The sequence below is a fragment of the Bacillus rossius genome, chromosome 1, assembly GCF_032445375.1.
Source record: "Bacillus rossius redtenbacheri isolate Brsri chromosome 1, Brsri_v3, whole genome shotgun sequence".
Lineage (NCBI taxonomy): Eukaryota > Metazoa > Arthropoda > Insecta > Phasmatodea > Bacillidae > Bacillus > Bacillus rossius.
In genome coordinates, this window is record NC_086330.1 from 73,864,110 (window position 1) to 73,887,247 (window position 23,138).

General features: G+C 43.9%; 1 protein-coding gene across 1 annotated transcript in view; it reads left to right on the forward strand.

The window, feature by feature from the left end:
• LOC134537734 (alanine--glyoxylate aminotransferase 2, mitochondrial) overlaps positions 1-23,138 on the forward strand; it is a 42,669-nt gene that overhangs the window by 13,531 nt on the left and 6,000 nt on the right. Inside the window, exons 4-9 of the mRNA XM_063378489.1 lie at positions 458-581; positions 2,081-2,269; positions 4,189-4,386; positions 5,478-5,570; positions 17,836-18,057; positions 22,545-22,793. Coding sequence (XP_063234559.1) covers positions 458-581; positions 2,081-2,269; positions 4,189-4,386; positions 5,478-5,570; positions 17,836-18,057; positions 22,545-22,793 — 1,075 coding nt within the window. The remainder of the gene's footprint in view (positions 1-457; positions 582-2,080; positions 2,270-4,188; positions 4,387-5,477; positions 5,571-17,835; positions 18,058-22,544; positions 22,794-23,138) is intronic.

Consider the following 23,138-nt stretch of genomic DNA (forward strand, 5'->3'; position numbering starts at 1 on the left):
CTTAAAGAGCATAAGTTAGTGATATAGGATTTTTCAGAATAAAAAAAAATCCTTTACAGGTATGTGTTTTGTTAGTTACCTTAATTACAAGTATTGAAATAACACCTGGGTTAAACTGGTTTTTTTAAATTTTAAAATAATAAAATAACACTTTTAATTTGCAATGATAATATTTTTATTAACTTTTACACAAAGAATTTTTAAAGAAAAACATGCATTTGGACTACCTGTACAATTGAGTCAGAAATGAGGCCCACTCACTGGTCACTTGAGGTTTCACCAGGAAGCTGATGGCATCCTCGGGCACTGGGGAGATCAGCACATCCCGTGTCAGGGTTCACTTACGAGAAGGGATGCACTTCGGCCCCTGATGCCAAAGAGAGCTTGTTTCCTTGCACGTGTAACGCGAGGTGGGTGCTGGCTCTTGGGGCCTGACACCACGTTGCTGCGCCCGCAGGAAGGTCGTCGAGGCTGCAGCGGAGCAGATGAAGTCACTCTGGCACACCACCAACATCTACCTGCACCCCAAACTGTACGAATATGCCGAGAAACTGACCAGCAAGCTGCCCAGGAAGCTCAAGGTGTGTTACGTACCACAGAATTCAGTAAGTAAGCTTGTGTGTCAGTGGTTTTCCAAAGAAATATGTGTCCAGGTAAAGAAATAAATATGTATAGTTACTCCATTATACCATTCCACTACGGATTATTAACAGATCATGATTATGTATTATTTGAAAGATTCTACAGGTTTTGCTTGAACGGCTATTAGTTCAGTATGCTCTGTTCTGTTTGTAAACAAGCCTTGAGTTGACCATCAGTATTTATTTGTGAGGCTTTAATTATTATAACATATTTCTCAAAAAAATTTTATTTGGTACGCCGACAATTATTTGCACCCCGTCGACTTCAAACAGCTCGAGAACCACTGGTGTAGCGTCTTGTTGACAGCGGGTCAGTAGAGACATATCACTCGAAGGGAAACAGGAGGAAGCCTGTACGGCCGGTAGTGAGGTACCATCCCAACCTTACTTGGCGTGATTTCAGAAACCAGGATCCCCGGACCGGGATGCGAACCCAAGTCCTTCACAGTACGAGTCTAGTCTTGCTACTGTGCCAACACGCTCCTTGCGTGTGTGTTCACGTAGGAGACACACAAACATAATACACAAACCTCAAGATTCACAGTGAAATGTTCTAGACATACATGTAAATTAAAGCTGTAGTGTGTTTTACTTTACAACTTCTTTCCCCAAGATCACAAGCCAAGCTTGCCGCAGATTTTGTTTCTTTATTTGATCCTGCGTTCCAGCAGGCTGAAAAGTTTTTAAAAATAAATTGTGATGAGTGTTTTGTGGCTACACTGTTTGTTAATTAATGTTTATGGCCGTCAGTTTATTTAAAATTTTTCTTGTTAATTTAGACCTTATTCTTAAAGAAAGCATGACTATATCAATGTGAGAACTATTAATTTGTGCACCATGTTTTCTTGATTAATTATTTTTGTAATTTTTATATTCAATTGTATCTTTGACATGGTGTTTATACTATTTAGAGTGCATAAACATTTTCCAATTTTTGACATTTATTACTAGATATTGTGATCTAAAAACTGTTATTTAACATGTTTATGAATTTATTATAGTTGTGAAATGTGTGAACTCAAAAAACCTGTATGCATAAAGCTTTATGTATATGTTGTCTGGCAATATTTTAATATCAAAAACAGTATAATATCGGTGTCAGGTTCTGCAATTATCATCGGCATCGGAATCGGAGCAAAACCAGTATCGGCTCTGCTCTAGTTCAGATCACTCAACTATCGCTACATTGATCCAGGGTTGATTCCTGGCGAGAAAACGTGGCAGACGTTGACAGAGCTGGTAGGGTCACGTTCTTCCCTTCGTTCCTTCCACGTTCTCCTCTCATCTGATCCCACCTCACCTGGATGATGACGAGGCATTAAGCCGTAATTCAGTCGTTCATCCTAGCGTGCTGCAATGAATGTTTACTGTAATATATAAAGCACAGCTCTCTTCCCTCTTGTGGTTGTGCAAAGCAAAACATAGCCTTGACGGTGCAGGTGGCGTACTTCGTGAACAGTGGCTCGGAGGCGAACGACGTCGCGATGTTGCTGGCGAGGCTTCACACGGGCAGCCATGATGTCATCTCCTTCTGCAACGCCTACCACGGCATGACACTGGGTGCCATGGGGCTCACGGCCATGTGCACGTGGAAGCACGCCGTCCCCTCCGCGCTGGGGGTGCACCACGTGAGTGCCGCGCTCCGAACCCTCGTGCTGTGCTTCTCCAGTAGGGCCGTGTACCCCCCATTATTTACCATCTCGACGACATCTACGGATGTTTTTCCATACAAGCATTACAAAGTACAAGTTGCATGTTGTTTGCCATTTGTAAAGAGTCAGGCAAATACTCATTATTAAAATTTTTCCCTGAGTAAATGTGTGGTGGTAACTCACTAGAAGTTTATTGTTTGTGTTTTCACAGCTGTTAACACATAGTAAATATTTTATGTAGTCTAATTTTAGAAATAATATTACTTAAGAACACAAAAAAAATTGCCATGATGGGTGAAGCCAAGTCTTAAATTAATAAAAATTTTTTGCCTCAGCTTGTGGGTTTTAGCTGTGTTAAGGTTAACGAAATAATCTCTGACATCTGCAATGTAATCAAAATGTCCTAGTTAGTTTTCATTCCTGATGCACCTGAATCCCACAAGTCTAGGCAGGTCAGACACTGGCCAAAGAAAGTCTGCAAACTTCATAACTTTATCACATTTGTTAAATGTGATTTGCCATTTTTTTTATTCATTACAGGTTGTCGTATTTAAACAATATTATAACAAAATTACCCTTGCTGGGATATAGGTCTTTAAAATGAATTTAGGCTTGCATTTCGAACAGTGATACCAAATTTTAAATTTTATATAGACAGTTAATTTCAGGAAAATTTCAGTATCTCATTCAATAACAGCCTTACTTGATATTGTCTTGGCTACATCTGCATGTTAAACAGCTCTTTACATAACGATAATCTGAATCTTGAGTTGGGGTCATCTGCTTGATCCTGGAATCCAATTTGAGGATGAGGCAGTGGTCTAATGTTGACTTCAGCTGGGCTGGGTGGATTATTTGGATGATCAAACCAACCAACGTTTCTCCTTCCTTCTTTCCTTCTAGGACCTGTACTCACTCGGAACTGGTGAACTCACTGTCTTGAAATCGTAGCCTCTTTAGAATGGTGCAACTAAGTTAAACTTGTTTGCCATGTTTATTCAAAATTTACAGTAGATTTGTTAACCTCTTCAGGCCTAATTGGTAATTTCCAATATTGACATTCTGGTTATCTTGTAGAACTTTTCTATCAACAATTTACTTTCTTCTCAAAATGACTTAAAATCGGTTAGAAATAATAAACACTTCCATCGAATCTGGAATGATATTTTATGAATCAATCACACATCCTTAAAAACTTTATATAAAACTATTCACAATAGTAGAAAACCTTTTTTTGAATGGTTCAATACTGACTGTTATTTTTCTAGAATGTTTTCTTGTTTATTCACCTCGATGACCAAACTTTAATTCTCACTTCAAACATAAGATAATCAAAATTTTATGTTTTGCTTAAAAGTGTTTTCTTTAAATAAACAGACAGCTATAAATTATTTTATATCATATCTTAAAGATCACAGATTTAAAATATGTATTCAACTAATCAAAACAAGCAAAACAAAACTTTGAAAAAAATAAAAAAACATATCACACAAAATTTCATAATTCATAGAGAAAAAACATTACTGTGTGAACTTTCATAGGTAATTATTTTGAAATTTCTGGAAATTAATATTTAACAAGATATTGATGCCCTGAGTACTAAAGAGTTACAACTCAAAATAAGTAACGTTTTGGCACAGCAGTAATACACTAGATGTGGGTCCAAACCCATCCGGCCATCCTGATTTTGGGTTTTCCCGGTTCCCCTTCATCTCGCCAGGCGACTGCTGGGATGGCTCCCGAAGGCCACTGGTGGTACCGTCCTCGGCACCCTGGTGTGGGTCGTGTGTTGACGTGCCTGATGTCTGCACTTGCTTTGAAACGCCTCCTCGACCCGACCTTCAAGCGTGCCGCAGGGACGTGGCCGTGACGGAAGGTGGTTTGGCTGGGCGCAGGCGATGAACCCGGACGTGTACCGCGGTGTCTGGGGCGGTGCGCGCTGCCGGGACTCTCCCGTCCAGACGGAGCGGGAGTGCGCCTGTGCTCCCGGGGCATGTGAGGCCGGCGACCAGTACTACGGCCAGCTGGAGGAGCTGTTCAAGTACTCGCTCCCTCGCGGGCGGGTCGCGGGGCTCTTCGCAGAGTCCATCCAGGTGACTACGACAGTAGTGCCGGTGGTGTCAGCGACGTGGGCGTGACCAGCATGTGTTTGTGTTGGGGGGGGGGGGGGGGGGGATACTGAAATATATCTTCAAAGTCCTTTCCTAAAATTCACCTTTTATTGATGTTATTTTTGGATCACTTCAAATATGTTTTACATTTAACATATCTGTAAATTAACTGTACTAATGAATAAGAATTTATTGTACAATACGATTCAGGGCTACGGTGGTTGAGTAGACTTGTTATTTGCCTCTGGAAAAGGCGATATGGGTTCAGTCGAACCAGGTTCATTGCAAGATGTGGCTGTGAACCAGAGGGTTTGCTCAGAATTCTCCTGGTTCTCCACCTGCTAATTTCATCAATACTCCATTCTCTCTCACCCTTCATCATCGTCTAGTGACCTTGAAACGCAAGCCCGTTCACTCCATTTTACAACAAACTCTATTGTAAATACATGCATTGTCAGATACCTTATTTCTTCAGTTTATGTTTTGAGGGTAAAATATAAGGGATGGAGGGGTGAGGAAGTGTATTGCCTTACCCATGATGGCCCCTATGATAGTAGAATGTTAGTAATTCCTTAAATTAGTCACCCTTCTGAGAAATCCACAAGATTTCAGTATCCAGAATGAAATGGGGGAAGCCAGTGTTTAAGCAGTGAGCCAGTTGCAAGTGCCGTCGTCGGTGTTTGTGAACTTTAACAGAATATTTGTTTCATTAGCAGCTCTCTAGTACCAACTGCATCATTCTGCACTGACCTGGTTTTCACTTCCATGTCCAAGAATAACTAACCTTGGACTTCACCATCTCATATTGAATAAAGGATGCACAAGGCAATGGCAAGTTACTGCAGAATTTCCCTGCCATGGAAACCCCAGGTTCCACCACCACAGCATTACCTGGGGTCACCATGTTGGACTTGAGTTTCAACGACTCATTATTATGAAAATGGGAGGATGTAAAGCTAATAAAAACTGCCCAATTCTCTCAAGAAATTTTCGTTCATGATGCAAAAATTAAATTTTAACTAAAGTAAAATGACATGTCTGAGAAAATTTGTTTTTTTTTTGGACTTTCCCAGGGTATTGGTGGCACTGTGCAGTTCCCGAAGGGATTCCTGAAGAAAGCTTACGAGTTGGTGAAAAGCAACGGTGGTGTTTACATTGCAGATGAGGTAATGAACTAGCGCAAGCAGGTGAAGGAATCGCCGACAGTTTTTAAAGATTTGCAAAGTTTACTTTCTCATGTCACACAAGGTGATGAAAGCATCTGTTCATTGCTTAAAGTGAAGTTAGAAATATGGGTGCGGATTGGTCACCAGCAAAATACAACTGTTTTTTTACCAGAAGTCTATTGTATCTTCACCAGAACGGTCTAGCTTTTAAACATTTCATGTGGTACTGATGGTACCAGGATTACATTTATGGTTCTCGGTGACAATTAATTTACCGAGAACCAGCGGAACTGAGAATCAGGGCCGACTCATCACTACTGGTTACATTTTTAAAAGGTTTCCACATGCAAATTCTCTCTTGCGATTTTCAGGATCATGTTTATATTGAAAAATTGTAAGAAATAGATCTGATTATTTCAAAATATTCTTAAGTAAAGAAATTATGCAATAACATGTCGGGTATACAATTTTTTTTTTCTATATCATACATGTATGTTTGATGTACATAGGTATGTATAATAAATGTGTGATATTTTCACAAATATATTTTTACATCTTGTATGATTTATATTATTTATTTTTATAGTACATTACATGTGCCAATTTGTAGTGCATCAGGGGAAATGTTTAACACTGACAAAATCAACACCTCATTTTCACTCAGTTAAGGAAAATTTTACATAACACATTTCATTGAAATGTTTACCATATGAGGAATGAAGTGTCTAATAACGATTTAACAAACATCAGGTAGTAAGTTATTTACAAATAATTATGCCACAAATATATTTACCACTTCATGTGATTAAGACATAATTTCTCTGTGGACATTATTCACCTCTTATTCACCCCTTAGCAGTGTAAATTTAAAAAATAATATTAGATTTATACTTTAAAATACATTGTTTTATACGGAAAAAAATACCTACACAAAGCGCTCGGAATCTAATAGTGGGACCAAAAACCACATGTGACATTTACGTGAGAGGTTTTTTTCATCCAAATTTTGATGCCCTAAAATATTGGTGCGAGATTATGCGCGTGTGAAAATTATGCGATAAAACAGGGTAACTAACTTTTTATGTATGTTATTGAAGCCAATTTAAAACTTCCGGCTTTAGTGCTTAGAGATAAGAAGTTCTCCCTCCCCACAAAAATGAAAGGAATGAATGCATTATGTAACCTTTTACGCACATTAGTTAGTTATTAATTACTATGCTTGAATATACAGTAGAGTCTCGTTAATCCGGACTTGTCTGGACCGGACCCTGTCCGGATCGCCGAAAGTCCGGATTAACCGTAATCAACTTTAAAATGTATCAAAAACATGTTTTATAGGCTAAAGAAAAAATCTTTATGCTTAAAAATCAACTGTTTTTTATTATAAAGTACTTAAGAAACTATTTACATATGTACGTATTTAACTTATATATATAAAACAATAATATGTATTGTACATACATAATCTAATGAAATGATAATCTAAAGATCTAAATTTTTTATGATTTTGATTTTACAAGTAAAAAAAAAATTACTCTGCAATATCTTTAATGGACCAAATGAAACCTAATACTGATTAAATCTGAACTAACAAAAATCTAATGATCTAAGTTTAGAAAAATTAGGCCTAGTATTTCAAAAGTAGGAAGGCTAACTTTGCACTTTCATTAAAAAAAAAATTTTTAATTTATTTTTTATTGTATCTGTAATTGATGAAACAAAACTTAATCAAATCTGATACAACAAAAATCTAATGATTGTAGTTATAAAATTTTTGTATAATAAGTATGTGTATGTGTTTGGAGGGGTGTGTGTGTGTGTGTGTGGGGGGGGGGAAATTCAACTTTCATTAACAAAATATAAATTTTTTTCTCTATGATATCTGTTGTTGATCAAACAAAACTTAATACTGATCAAATCTGATCTAACGGTGATCTTACCTTCTACATTTTAAAAATCTATGATTTTCCATTGAGGTTCAAGATATTTAAAAGTGTTCATTTATGATGAAATGATATACACTATTGATAAAATCTGATTTAACGATGATCTAATAATTAACTTAGGGAAGAACTTAATTTTTCATTTCCAGCATAGGTATTTAAAAGTGGGGGGAGGGGGTAAATACACATTTAAATTAACAACCTTTTTTTCACAAGTCTTCACAATTGATCAAACAAAATGTTTTATTGATCAAATCTGATTAAGCGGTGATCTAATGAACCAGCACACTCCCCACCCAGTGGCCCTGGGCATGGGTGGAAGGATATTATAAATAAGTCTTGAAGTAGGGCTCCCAAAAACATGCTAACCACCTACAGTATACTACACATTTCTTGATGGGCTGGTGGCAGAAGCAACTGTACGAATATGTAGTTTTTATATGTATTAAGGTTTATTATAAGAAGCTTTTGATACTGTAAATCATCAAATTCTTCTTTCTAAATGCTCTTCTTTTGGACTAAGTGACAAATATATAAATTGGCTAACTAGCTATTTAACAAACAGAAATTTCTTTGTTGCAATAAAGAATATAAAATCAACTCTATATACTGCACCTTCTGGTGTTCCTCAAGGTGGTTCCCTTTCTCCCCTATTATTTAATATTTTCATTAATGACATCATTCATCAACTTAATTACTCTACTGGGACTCTATTCGCTGATGATTTAAAGATATATCGCAAAATATCTTCTTATCATGATTGCTATCTTCTTCAATCCGATATCTCTGCAGTGGCAAATTGGTGCAACACAAATTTGGTACAGCTTAATAAAGATAAAACTACCATTATATCATTTACTAGAAAATACTATCCTATCTGTTATAGGTACAACCTTGAAAATTCTCCCATACTAAAAACTAAACATGTTAAAGATCTTGGCGTACTTTTGGATTCCAAATTATTCTTTCATTTACATACTGATTCACTTATTTGTCACTCTGAGGGCTGCGCGCACGTTCCCGGTGATTTTAAGATGTTAAGTATGGGCACCACCACGTGTAAGGGCACGTGGACCCGGCGGAGTCTCTCTCTCAGGGCGTGACGTAGCCCAAGTGGGGACGAGTTACCAGCCCTTTCTACCCTACCTATCCAGACCTGGCCCGCTCTAGGCATCGGGCACGCCACACTCCTAGGCTAAGTAGGCTCACTCACCACGTGGTTAAATAAAATACTCAGTTTATATTTATACCCAGATTTAATTTCACTAACACGCTTCCCTCCACGCACGTTACACTTTACACGGTTAAAAAGCCTGAGGCACGAATCGACTTAAGTGAATGCATGGTCCACACACGTGGCCATGCTATGAAGTATACTTATTACACGATGGTCAAAAGAAACTCGACTGAGCCAAACAATTATTAATACAGCCCGCTGACCGAGAGCTGCCCCAAGGATTAACGAACGAAAAAGGATTTAAGAATAATTATGCTATAGAATTACTTGATCAGTGGTTCACAACGGTTGAGGTCCCCGGGGTGCTGGCGCGTCTGCTCTCGGTCAGTGATGAAGATGGACTGGGGTGAGAGCTCTGCTCGTCTCGACCAACATGGCGCCTCCGCGCCAACACGATTACCGTTATTACATCCTACGATTCCGTGCCCCGGCGAAAGTTAAGTAAATTACAGATCAACATTAAAAAATATATAAAAATTACTGGCAGTTTAAAGTTTGTTAATATTTACTTAGTTAATGATAATTTATATAAAACATTCCTACTCTCGTCCAAGTCCGTGCCTATTCGGGTCCGCCCGGGCAACGTCTGTGGTTCTTTCAAGTAACATATTTAAATTAAAGAATACACAAGTAAACTGCACAAACACTGGGGCAAAGATGAATAAAAAAAAAAAGGTTTACAAATAACATTCCACTTAGCAAATTAAGGGGTCGCCGCACTGCCTCTAAGCGCCCTCTTGTGGTGTTCGTGGCGCGCAATTCAAACACACGACTACGTACATGGCGGTACAAATGCCAGGGAAGGGGAGGGGGATGTTGAGGAAACGGAGACTGACTAGGCTCATGGGGCGAAGCCCCGGCTGACGTCAATTGCCCCCCCCCCCCTTGAACAGCCGGTCATGGCGACGTTTCCGCTGGTTGCCGGTGGGCGTGGTCGCCCCTTATCAACAGCAGCTGGGCTCCCTCGCGGTCCCCCGGGGTCGTAGCATGTATCGCGGCGCCGGAACTGGGACTTGAGACGCAAGGTCTCCCCTCTCCTCCCGCGGCGCTTCGTCTTCCTGCGGCTCGGATATTGTCACCCTGAACGTGGAGTCCGACAACGAGTAATGCAGAGGCCACAATGGCTCGTCTGGCGAGCCCGGCCTACTCTCTACTTCCTCCGGCCACCTTACAAGTGGTTGGGATGCTGACTGGCTCTCCGTCACCCCGGGCGTGTCCCTGAGAAATCCCTTGAAAGGCGAGATGTCACTCCCAGAGTCTTCGAACAGACGCCTCGGCCGGACCTCTGTGGCTGCGACGGGTGTCGCCTGCCCTGCCTCCAGGTTCGGGAAGCCTCTGAACCCGCCTCCGTCTGTTGGGGTGGACGTGGCCAGCTGTGCGGCCGCCCTCCCGTCCGTCTCGTCCGCCGTCTCCGCCTCTTCCTGTCCCGTCTCCGTCCCGACTGCCGCCTCCGCCTCTTCCTGTCCCGTCTCCGTCCCGTCCGCCGCCCCTTCCTGTCCCGTCTCCGTCCCGTCCGCCGCCTCCGCCTCTCTCTGCCGCGTCTCTGCTCCGTCTCCTGTTCCGCCCGCCGTCTCCGCCTCTTCCTGTCCCGCCTCCGCCCCTTCCTGTCCCGTCTCCGTCCCGTCCGCCGTCTCCGTCTCTTCCTGTGCCAAGCGTACATCGTCCCGGTGATATTTCGCGGCCCGGCCTGAGGGTAACTTTATCACGACCGCCGTGGGCCCCGCCTTGACCACCGTCACAGGGCCAAACCACCTTGGCGCCAGGCCGGCGCAGAAGTTGCGTCGGCTGGAGGAGAGTGGGTGGAGCCTCGCGTAAACCAGCTGGCCTGGTTTCAGTTCAGGGGGCGGGCGGGTCGTCTCGGGTGTGCGTTGCGCTTGGTAGGCTGCCTGGTTACGTCGCGCCCTCTCGTGCGTCTCAGCCAATCGCCTCAGGCGTCTTTCGGGGCTCTCTACGTCCGGGTCCGTTTGTTGTTGCCGCACGTGGTATTCCCCGGGGAGGGTGAGGTTCCGCCCCTGGACCATGGTGGCTGGTGTTTCGCCAGTCGCCGCGTTCACCCGTCGCCGGATGCAGTACAGAATGTCCGGGATGTGCGTGTCCCATTGGGCGTGGTCGTCCGCGAGTCTCAGCCGCAATTGAACCTTCACCTCTTGGTTGCGTCGTTCCGTGGGGTTCGCGTGGGGGTGGTACACGGGTGTGGTGTGTAGGATTACTCGCCATTTTCTCCCCAGCTGCGCCCACCGGCGTCCGACAAATTGGGTTGCATTGTCCGACAACAGGACCCGGGGGTACCCCCACCTAGTAAAAAACTCAGTTTCCAGGCTGCGTGCAATGGTGCCGGCGCGGGTGTTCGCAAGGGGGTAGGCCTCCACCCAACGCGTGTAGCAGTCTGTCACCACCAGCAAAAATCTTTTCCCTCGGGGCGAGCGGGGGTATGGTCCCATTAGGTCTAGGGTGACTGTATGAAATGGCTCTGTGGGCTGCCTGGGTACCTGCTGGGCTGTCCCATCGGTGCGGCGCGCCTTGTGCCTTTGGCAATGTTTACATCTCCTCACGCAGTCCCTTACAAACTTGTTTACCCCTGGCCAGTAGAACTGTTCCCGAAGGTCGTGCCGCGTCTGATCTGCGCCGGGGTGTCCGGCTAGCCTGTTCACGTGGTACATGTCAAACACCTCCCGGCGGGTGGTGGCTGGCGCGAATGTCCGCCATTGGCTGTCTGTCCCCTTAGGCCGCGCCTGCAGGGTCCCGTCCAATACACGGTAGCCTTCACATTCTCCGCTCCCGCAACGGCGCACGATCTCCTGTGTGTCTGTGTCCGTGAGTTGGGTCGCTCGCACGTAGGCGTCTAAGTCATCAAGCTCCGCGCCTGGCGGTAATGTCGGTGTGACGTTAAGATTTAAGGCACACAATGCGGCTTGGGTTGTCGGGGTGTGCGGGGTCCGGGGCACGCGTCCGCTGGATGGTGGCAAAAGCTCCTCCCACTCGGCGTCGTCACAGGCTGTGACGGTGACGTCCGGATTCCGCGACAGCTCGTCCGCCAGTTCGTTCTGTTTTCCCGGTACATGCTCGACTTCGAAATCTAAGGCCTGCAGGAGCATGGCCCAGCGCGTCAGCTTTGAACGTCGCCCCTGCATCGTGGCTAGCCATTTGAGACATTGACTGTCAGTTCTCAGCACGAATTTCTGCCCCTCCAGGTGTGGGCGGTAGCGTCTAAGGGCCTAAACCACGCCTAAGCACTCCCGCTCTATCACACTATACCGCTGCTCGACGTCGCCGAACTTGGCGCTTGCATATTCAATCACCCGAGGCTCGCCGTTGTCGCCGAGTTGTAACAGGATGGCCCCGATGCCCTTCTCACTCGCGTCTGTTTGTACGATCAGGGGTCTGTCTGGGTCCAGCCGCGCGAGTAAGTGGCACTGTTGAAATCTGCGTTTTAATTCGTCAAAAGCGTTTTGGGCTTCCGCGGTCCACCTGAACGGACGTTTGGGTGACAGCTGTTCGGTCATCGGCGCCGCTATTACCGAGAACTCCGGAACGAAGGCTCGCAGCCAGTTAGCTAGCCCCAAGAACTTTTGCAGTTGCTTGCGCGTGCGTGGGGGCTCTTTGTTGATAATTACATTCAGTTGTTTTTCCGTGGGTCGGTTTCCGTCCGCGTTAACCACTAAGCCCAGGAAATCTAGTTCTGTGGTCCCCAGGTGGCATTTTTCGCGATTGCATGTAAGGTCATGGCTCGCCAGGCGTTCCAAGACTAAGGCTAAGTGATGCGCGTGTTCTTCCCACGTCTGAGACCAAACAATTATGTCGTCCAGGTACGCGGCCGCAAACTTGCCCGAGTAGTTGTCTAAGACCCGCGTCATCATCCCTTGGAAGGTAGCGGGGGCGTCCTGTAGGCCGAATGGCATCGCGCAAAACTGAAATCTCCGCCCGTCCGGGGCTGTGAACGCCGTCTTGTGTCGGTCCGCCGGACGTATCGGCACCTGCCAATACCCAGATTTTAGGTCGAGGGAAGAAAATATCTTGGCGTTACCCAGGCCTGAAAGCGTGTCGGCTATGTTCAACAGGGGGGGTGGGGCGTTAATTGTCACTCTATTGATAGGTTTGAAATTGACACAGAAGCGTAGTTTCCCGTCTTTTTTTTCTGCCAACACGACCTGGAAATTATACGGACTTTCGCTGGGCTCAATTATCCCGTCCTGTAACATGTCCTGAACCTGGTCTAGGATGGTCTGTTTACCAACGTGGCCGTAGCTACCGGGTAGGATAAACATTGGCTCGTGAGGATGGGTCGGGATGGCATGCTCAGCTATGGTGGTACGTTTTAGCGGGTCCGCGGACGCAAACACATTACACTGGTGGTCGAGGACCTGCTGGATGGTAGCACGGAACTCGGGGGGGAACCCCGTGTTGGAACTCGTCGAGACTGACCTGGTTTACTGCTGGTGGAGTAGGCTTACCCAGCCCGTGGATGGTCCGCCGCCCCTGGGTGCCGACATGGACGCAGCCGGCCCGGATGTCGATGGCTGCGTGCTGCTCGTAGAGCCAGGGTAGCCCCAGAATGATGTCATCACGTAGCTGCTCCACCACCAGTGCCGTCGTGACGGACCGTTGGTCCCGCACGTCCACCTCCAGCGTCGCGACGCCCTGGGTGTAGCAGGCGTCCCCCGTGGTAGCCAGCTGGAGTTGGCCCGGGTGGTGCTCGAAGTTGTCACGGCCAATCACGCGTGCCGCCACACAGTTGTGGCTGGCGGCGGTGTCAACAAGTGCGTGGACTGCGCGCCCGTTGACAACCACCGGGATACGCAACAGGTCGGCCTCCGCCGCTCCCACGTGACCCAGGAGGGGCCCCGCCGCCGTTGGTCTGTTGCTGCTAGGTGAGGCGGGGGAGGTGGGCTGTCTTAGCGCGCCGCCCCCTGCCGTCCGTTTCCCGACGGCTGCTGTGCCGCGAAGTCAGGCCGGAACTTGTTCCTCACCGGGCAGTTCTCGTGCCAATGGAATGTGCCGGGTGGACACGTGTGGCACTGAGGTGGTGGGCTGCCGCCGGTAGTCCGTCTCCGCCATGCCAGCGGTGCGTGGCCGCTCGGTCCGGGTTCGTCGCGCCTAGCTTGGTCTCGGGCGGGTGCCGTGTAGGGCACCAGCGCCTTGGTGTCGGCGGGCGTCGTGTCTTCCTGCTTGGTGCTCGGGAGGGCGTGGATCTTGGTCGGTCTGACAGCTCGTAAGTCCTGCTCTAAGACGCGCGCCTGTTGGACGAACTCCTCTGCCGGACGCCGCGTCATCGGGCGCAAATACGGGCGAAATTCCGGGCGCATCAGCTCAACTACCCGCTCCAGCACTCTGGCAGGTTCTTCTCCGGGAAACAGCCGCTTGTACAGGCGTATTTTTTTCATGATAAACGCCTCCGCCGCCTCCGTCGCGCCTTGCTCGAGGCAATACAGCTCCGTCCGCACTCTCATCTCTGCCTTCACGTCCGCGAACCTGGCCTCGAACAATCTCGCGAACTCGGTCCACGGCATGTCATACTCCTGGACGATCTGCCACCCTGTTCGCCCACTCACACTCCGGCACTCCGTAGCGATTCAGGCGTTCCCGACACGTGTGCACAAATCTCCGCGGATCATCGCTGGTTCTGCCCGCAAATTCCGGTAGTTCTACGTGTCCTATGAGAGGTACCCTGCCCCGTGGTGTGTCGGCGGCGTCCCTCACCGGGCTGCGGCCTGACGGGCCCGCTCTTCTCACGTGGTGGCACCACTGGCACGTGTACCACCCGTCTTGAAAGGAGATTATCTCGGACTTCGCGAAACACGCCGTGTGCTTGAACGCGCGACAGTTCCGGCACTAGCCTCCCTCCCGCGTCTTGCCCTCACACTCCGCGTCCGTGCACTTCCCGTGTCCCGCCTCAAACTGATCCGCCCGTTCTGCCTGCTCGTGGTTCGGCTGCACTTCATACTGCCCTACGCACTCGCACGTGTCCGTCCACGAAGAAACTGCCGTACCGCTCACCTGGCGCGGTCGCGCGCACATAACGCAATATAAGCTATTCTTTTTAAACAACTCACTTGCCTTAATCGCGCCCGGGTTTTTGCCAAGTCCGTGATTGTCCGACATGGTCGTGTGGTGGTGAGGCCGGTCGATTGCCTCTCTTCCCCGCGCTACGCGACGCGATGCGGATGGCGGTACACACACTCACTGCCTGCGCCCAGTTGCTGTTGTCGCGAGGAATGCGGCCACCTGGCTGCTCGCAGCGAATTCCTGGAAGCGCGCGCCCGGCTGGTCACGTGGCCGGCGCGCCAGAGTCCCGCTATGCGCTCCGCGCGAACAATAGTTCCGGCGCGAACTTTAGTTCCGCGCGCTCCGCGTAACAACCGCCTATCTCACACGCTCGTACAGGTCTGGTTTTCGCGGAAGATGTAACTCGCCCCACGCTCTTGGGCGCCAATTGAGGGCTGAGCGCACGTTCCCGGTGATTTTAAGATGTTAAGTATGGGCGCCACCACGTGTAAGGGCACGTGGACCCGGCGGAGTCTCTCTCTCAGGGCGTGACGTAGCCCAAGTGGGGACGAGTTACCAGCCCTTTCTACCCTACCTATCCAGACCTGGCCCGCTCTAGGCGTCGGGCACGCCACACTCCTAGGCTAAGTAGGCTCACTCACCACGTGGTTAAATAAAATACTCAGTTTATATTTATACCCAGATTTAATTTCACTAACACGCTTCCCTCCACGCACGTTACACTTTACACGGTTAAAAAGCCTGAGGCACGAATCGACTTAAGTGAAGGCATGGTCCACACACGTGGCCATGCTATGAAGTATACTTATTACACGATGGTCAAAAGAAACTCGACTGAGCCAAACAATTATTAATACAGCCCGCTGACCGAGAGCTGCCCCGAGGATTAACGAACGAAAAAGGATTTAAGAATAATTACGCTATAGAATTACTTGATCAGTGGTTCACAACGGTTGAGGTCCCCGGGGTGCTGGCGCGTCTGCTCTCGGTCAGTGATGAAGATGGACTGGGGTGAGAGCTCTGCTCGTCTCGACCAACATGGCGCCTCCGCGCCAACACGATTACCGTTATTACATCCTAGGATTCCGTGCCCCGGCGAAAGTTAAGTAAATTACAGATCAACATTAAAAAATACATAAAAATTACTGGCAGTTTAAAGTTTGTTAATATTTACTTAGTTAATGATAATTTAAATAAAACATTCCTACTCTCGTCCAAGTCCGTGCCTATTCGGGTCCGCCTGGGCAACGTCTGTGGTTCTTTCAAGTAACATATTTAAATTAAAGAATACACAAGTAAACTGCACAAACACTGGGGCAAAGATGAATAAAAAATAAAAAGGTTTACAAATAACATTCCACTTAGCAAATTAGGGGGTCGCCGCACTGCCTCTAAGCGCCCTCTTGTGGTGTTCGTGGCGCGCAATTCAAACACACGACTACGTACATGGCGGTACAAATGCCAGGGAAGGGGAGGGGGATGTTGAGGAAACGGAGACTGACTAGGCTCATGGGGCGAAGCCCCGGCTGACGTCAACTCTAATAGAATTCTTGGTCTCATCAAGTACATCACCTTTCATTCTACTAATATTGATTCAATATTATCCTTATTTATGTCTTTAATCAGATCTACACTTGAATATGGCTCTATTATTTGGAATAATTAAAATTTAACTGACATTGGGAAATTGGACAAAATTCAAATGAAACTTGGCCACTATATAATACAAAAAACCAATAGTTCAATCAACTTAAATAGTCTTCTAGGTTCACTTAAGGATAGAAGAAATGTTCTTGATGCTCTATTTATTCATAATTGTTATTATAATTACCTTAATTGTCCTTATGTCCTAGAATCAACCGGTATTAAAATTTCTTCCTTTAATTGTCGCAAACCACCTTTTTTATGTACTTTCAATAAAAGGAATGATCTATTATATAGAGTGATTTCTAATTACAACAAACTTGTTAATCATTTTGATCAAACCAACAAAAAAATTTGCCTCAAGAACATCTTATCTAACTTCTAATATTTTATTATATTTTTTGACTTCATTGTATTTTAGTTTCCGTGATATTTGTATTATATATTTATGTTTCTTTACGGTTTTTTTTTTATTGTTGTCCAGTTTGTATTTGTTTGTCCATGTGTCTTTGTAACCTCTTTGTATATATGTATGGTGTCTACCACTATGGCCTTAGCTGTTGGTAGACATGTCACAATTTTAAATAAATAAATAAAAATAAATTTACAAATGGCGCTTCAGTTTGGTTTGGTGTGATTGTGATGCCAGGAGATCAGAGTAGTATTCACTTTTAACTAGTGATGGCCGATGGGTCTAATTCCAATTTTCTGTAATTCAAATATTGAAATCAAATCACCTAGAGTACCTCGAATCTGCACCTTGTTTCTGAATCTTGGTCTCAAAGGTCAGAAATTCAATAATGTACAAGAAAGAAAATATTAATATTATTTATACCTTTATATAATAAAAGTACAAATACAGATATATTAGGCAGTCGTAATAATAAGACTTAACAGGTTGTCAGTGTTATTTAACTTTGTCCAATATATTCCTAAATATCTTTTTTCTCAAATATAAAAAATCTTAAAATACTTAATAATTTTAGTTTTTTAAGATTATATTGGTCCATCACTACTTTAAACACTACTTACCTTAAAATATTTGTAATAAAATACTACACAATCATTCTCTAACCTATGTATTGATTACTAAAATCAGCAGCAAACTACATATAATTTTGCTTCATTTTTTACAATTTTTTTTTTATATTATGCCTCAAAATTTATTAGAATTTGCACTCAATTACTAATCAAAATCCTACAGTACACCTACAAAGGCCTGACAGCATGCCAGTGAACTGCAGCACACGTACAGAGGTCTGACAACATGCCATGGTGCCGCGACACTTCTAAAGAAGCCTGGTGGCATCCAGTGTGCTGCAGCACACGTACAGAGGCCTAATGGCATGATAGTGTGTTTTGGCCCAGTGATTGGCCAACCCTGCTCTAACCCTGCAACGGTGTGGAGAGTGAGCGCCCCATGTCTGTGCCGTGGCAGGTACAGACGGGGTTCGGACGGACGGGTGAACACTTCTGGGGCTTCGAGATGCACGGCGTGGAACCGGACATCGTGACCATGGCCAAGGGCATGGGCAATGGCTTCCCCATGGCCGCGGTCATCACTACGCCCGAGATCGCCAGCAAGGCAGAGCAGGCGCTGCACTTCAGTACGTTCGGCGGCAACCCTGTGGCGTCTGCCGTGGGGCTGGCCGTGTTGCAGGTGCGTGACTCTCCGAGGACAGACCAGCGCGACCGTGCTGTGGATTCACTTTTGCAGCACGGCCGTGGAGGGTCACGTCACACTGTTTTGTCGTGTTTTTGTTTCGTTTCAACCGTTGTGCTGAATTTTTTGGGTTCAATATTTCTGTGTCGTCATCATTTGTGTTTTTTTTTTTTTTTCCCATTCTCTTAGTACATTTTTCTTTGTTTTTCTTTGTTTTGTTGACCATATTCCTGTTACAGAATATTTTGTGGTGTTTATATCCTTGTTGACAACAGCAATTTTTTGCTTAATTTTGTGTTTTGTGTTTTTGTCTTTTTTTGGTTTTATTTATTTATTTATTTTTTAGTTTTCTTCAACAGAAAAAGTTCTTAGCAATGACATATGTCCAAAAACTTACATCAAGTCAAGTTACACTGGTCCTGAAATGTGGGAAATATCCAAGTCTTTTACTTACTGACCGTCCATCACTATCTATAAATAAAGTGAATTCCAGATTATGGAACACTTTAATTCTTGCCACATGCTTTTCCTTCTGTCAAGACAGGGTCAAATATGAAACAGTTTGTTCTCCACAATGTTCGGAGTACCTGGAATTCAGTTAATTTAAACTTGCTAACTGTTACCGGTTCAGTTCATAGACTAATCCATAATAACTAGGGATGGGAAAACCGATTCCCAATTTCATCGATACCTACCGATTCTACTTAAATAATCGATAATCGAGAATCAATGATAAAAGTCGATTCCCGCATGTAGCAAAAAAAATCATTTCACAACAATGCAAATCTGTCAGATACAATTATTTAACGACTCTTTGAGTGACTAGACGCATATATAACAGTCATATTTCCCCAAATAAACAATATCTAAAACTTCGGTCGATGTTATACACAAGTCAAAGTACAAAAATTATTTATAAAAAAATTATCACTGCGTATTAGAAGGGGCCTATTCTTTTCGCGATCGTGATTAAATGACAATAAACGCGAAATCACCGTAAAATACAGTTTTTACCCGAAATCGCCACAAAACAGCGTTTTTTCCACGAAATTTAGTATTAAAACGCGAAATCGCAATGTTTTTACGGGAAATTTAAATACTGGGTAAAAGATTTGTCTCGTCACTGGTAAACAAACACCGCAACATGGCCGCCACTGAACATTAAGGCTAGCCTACAAATGATTTAGCACAGAAAATAGCACACGCACAGAAAATAGAAACGAAGTTTTTGAATTGCGCCACCTACACTCGAGCACAGCATACGCACGGGAAAATAGCACAGGATCGACGCACAGAAAGTTGACCAACTTTTAATATTCTCTGTGCGTGTGCGCTGTGCGCTGCTCGCTGACCAATGAAAACTCGCTTACCACCGAGGTCATGCACAATTGTAAATGTTAAATGCGTACGTAATTTGACTAGACTTGTACATTATTGTTTTGATATTATGCGCGGGAAGTTAAATAGTCTCCTTCAATTACAACATGAATGAAGAGACTAATTTCGACATATGTTTAGTTTGCCTGGTTGAAAGCAAACCAATTTTGGTAAATATGTAGTGTAGCGGAATTTGCGGGAAAAAAAAATGTTAAAAATCCGAAAATATTTTTATTATATGCTCTTTTACTTCCTCTTTTCATTAACCCTGGCGGAGATAAGAAATTCCAAATACTTTAGGAGATTTCGCCGTTTTTATTTTGCAATACAAGACCTGTACTATCATTCGAACGTCGCATTTTTTTTATTTTGCCGTGTGTTCGTGAATGCTTAATTAATTTAAATGGTCGATTAGGTCACGTCAGTTACATTATAAATACTGTCAAACTAAGCGGACATTAAAAATAATATTAATTCATTTTAATGATTGTTTAGTTTTAAAGTATTTATAATGTAACTGACCTGACCTTGGTATTAGATTATTCAATAAATTACCATCAGTTATAAAAAATATGTACCAATATAATTTATTTAAAAATGAATTATTTCTTTATTTAGCACATAAGGCTTTTTATAATATAGACGATTATGAACAGGAGGTAGCTTCGTAATTTTTTTTATGTATGACTTTTCTTTTATATATAATTTCTTTTATATATAATATATAATAGGTGCTTATTCATGGAAGAGCAGCTGTTATATTATATTATTTTAATTTTGTAATGCTTTTAATACTGTTCTTGTACCTGTTTATGTGTTTGTATTTATGTTTATTTGTATTTTTTTTGACATATTCTATACCATTGTATGGTTTATTGAATGAAATAAAAAATCAAATCAAAACAAACCGGGACAAAGAATGAACAGTAGGAACTCACGTAATTTTTTTTTTTAAATTTATTACTTGTGCAACATAATCCAAATAACAAATAATTTGAAACGTTAAAACCTCACCTAAGTTAGAGGCGGGTAAACAATGGTGAACGTCGCAAGAAAAAAAAATTTCATACTCGTAAACAAGAAACAATTTTGAATGCCGCATGAATACACAGGCATTGTGATGAAAATTAAAAAATTCGATATCTCCTAAAGTATTTGGAGTTTCTTATCTCCGCTGGGTTTAATGAAAAGAGGAAGTTAAAGAGCATAGAATAAAAGTATTTTCTGATTTTTAACATTTTTTTTTTCGCAAATACAGCTACTCTACATATTTACCCCAATTTTATTTGATAAAACCCTGGCAAAGTTCAAAAATGAAGCCAAGAAAAATGTGTGGCAGGCGATCGTTGATGCCTTGTGCGAACAAGGAGTTCATATCAACTATAAGTATTCTGTAAATGTATAGAATTACCTTGCAAGGCGTCATATATTTTAATTCAGTGTTTCACATTATTTTTATGCCAGTTTACCTTAATGGCGCCAAAATGACATATTTTCATTTAGTGTTGTTTACATTTTTTAGTTATATAGTTACAATTTTTATAGCATTTTAGAACTACAGATAGAAAGTTTCTGTGCAGAAAAAAGTGTTAAATACGTAAACATGCCATACAATGTAAAGGTCTGTAACATCGTACCCCTTCGAAGGATACTCTGTTTAAGGTTAGAAGTGTACGATTGTTCAGAGGCCTTGGGGGGAAATTGTGATTTTTGCTAACTTAAACCAAATTATTTTCCTTTCCATTCATCTCACATAGCGCGCGCAAAACAAATAAATACATATATCAGCTGTTTTCCTCTGACAAGGCTACCAATACATGTACACAATTTTTCCTTCGCTGCACTTCCTTTAATTTTCGTAAATATTTTGTATAAACTTCCGATTTCTCTGTGCGTGTGTTATTTAATTGTAGGTTGAAGTTCTGTGCTGTGCGTGTGCCCTGTGTGAGTGCGTGTGCTATTTTCTGTGCTAAATCATTTGTAGGCTAGCCTTTAATCATAAATGCACTAAAGCAAACAAAAGCTTACACACGCTCACGTTATAATGTTAAACCCAAAAATATACTGTAAAAATACGCAAAACTATGGCGTTTATTTTCCTTTCCGGCATAATGTTTGGATAGATAAGACAAACAGGCCAAGTTTTAAATTCCACGCACACCGCTCGGGGCACTGGCGTCAGCTTGAAACAGCGACACCAAATAAATACAAAAGCAAGCAGATGATTGGGCGAACGGTGTTTGGAACAGCCTTACGTGAGTGGCCATACCACGTCAGCCGGGGGCGCTGGCATATAGTTGGAACAGCGTCGTAGTATCAAGCAGATTATCGGGCGAACCATACTACTTCGTCACCCAGCTGTACGGGGCAGCACAAGCATTTTAAATTGCGCCAAAAAGCGGAAAAATGTAAACAAACATTCATTTTCAAATGGTGTGACGATGATGATTAGTTGGTCAGTGTTTTATAGATTTTGTTGGGTCGTTACCACAACGCCAAAATAACAACGAATGAATTTGTGTTTCTTAAATGTAACTTAACGCCGAAATACCACAATCAAGTACAACACTTTCATTTGCTAGTTCTCTAGTTGTTGCTTAATTTTGTTGCTGTATGAATAATTTATCTCCAGCTGTACCTAATAAGCAAGAAGTTTCACTTCAGTCGCACGGAGGTTAGAGGAATAGTACATTAAGAGGCCACTCCAGTGTTTCAGGGGCACTACGCAACCTGTGTTAACCTCATAAGATTCAATGCTATTTTCATTTTGCTTATAACTAATTAACTAATACAGATTTCGAAATGATGCTTGCTTGATATGTAAGGCAACGATGCTCTGATCAAAGCCCCTTTCTTCAAAAACGTGCATAAATTATGGTTTTATATGTACTAATCTTTACTAATATGCACAAGTGTACTGTCTAGGTTTGAACCATAAGAGCATCGTTGTCTTACATATCAAGCAAGCATCATTTCAAAATCTGTATTAGTTCATAAGTTATAAGCAAAAGGAAAATAGCATTGAATCTTGTTTAGGTTAACGCGGGTTGCGTAGTGCCCCTGAAACACTGGAGTGGCCTCTTAAGCAACGGGGGAGGGGACGGCAGGTTATAGAGGAGGAGGAGACGCAGCAGAGGAGCCACGAGGTGGGCACGCACCTGCTCCGGCGTCTGGCGGACCTGCGGGACCGGTACCAGTGCGTGGGTGACGTGCGAGGCAAGGGCCTCATGGCGGGCGTGGAGCTGGTGGAGGACAGGCGCAGCAGGCGCCCGCTGCCTGCCAAGAGCTTCGTCGACGTCTGGGAGGACTGCAAGGACATGGGGCTGCTGCTGGGGCGAGGCGGCCTCTCCGGCAACGTGAGCCAGCTTCAGGCTTCTGCGATCCCTGTTCAGTAGTCGCCAGGCGCACAGGGTGACGATTCCCCGGATATGCTAAACATTGCGACAGGTAGTGAGGTATTTATTTCAGCAATATACTTTTGTTATCAGTTCTCGTGGGGTTTTTATGGTGCTCTCCTGTCTATGTTCGTCTGAACAGCTGGGCTCTGGCAAGTGTTGGGCTTGCATGCGTACGGCCGTACATACGTAGTGCGGACTCATTTTCTCTCGGCATGGGTCGAGTCTTGCCCGAGCCGACAATACGAAAGCCCATTTTATTTATTTTACCCATAAATTCTTATGGTTTCTTGTCTTGTTAATTAA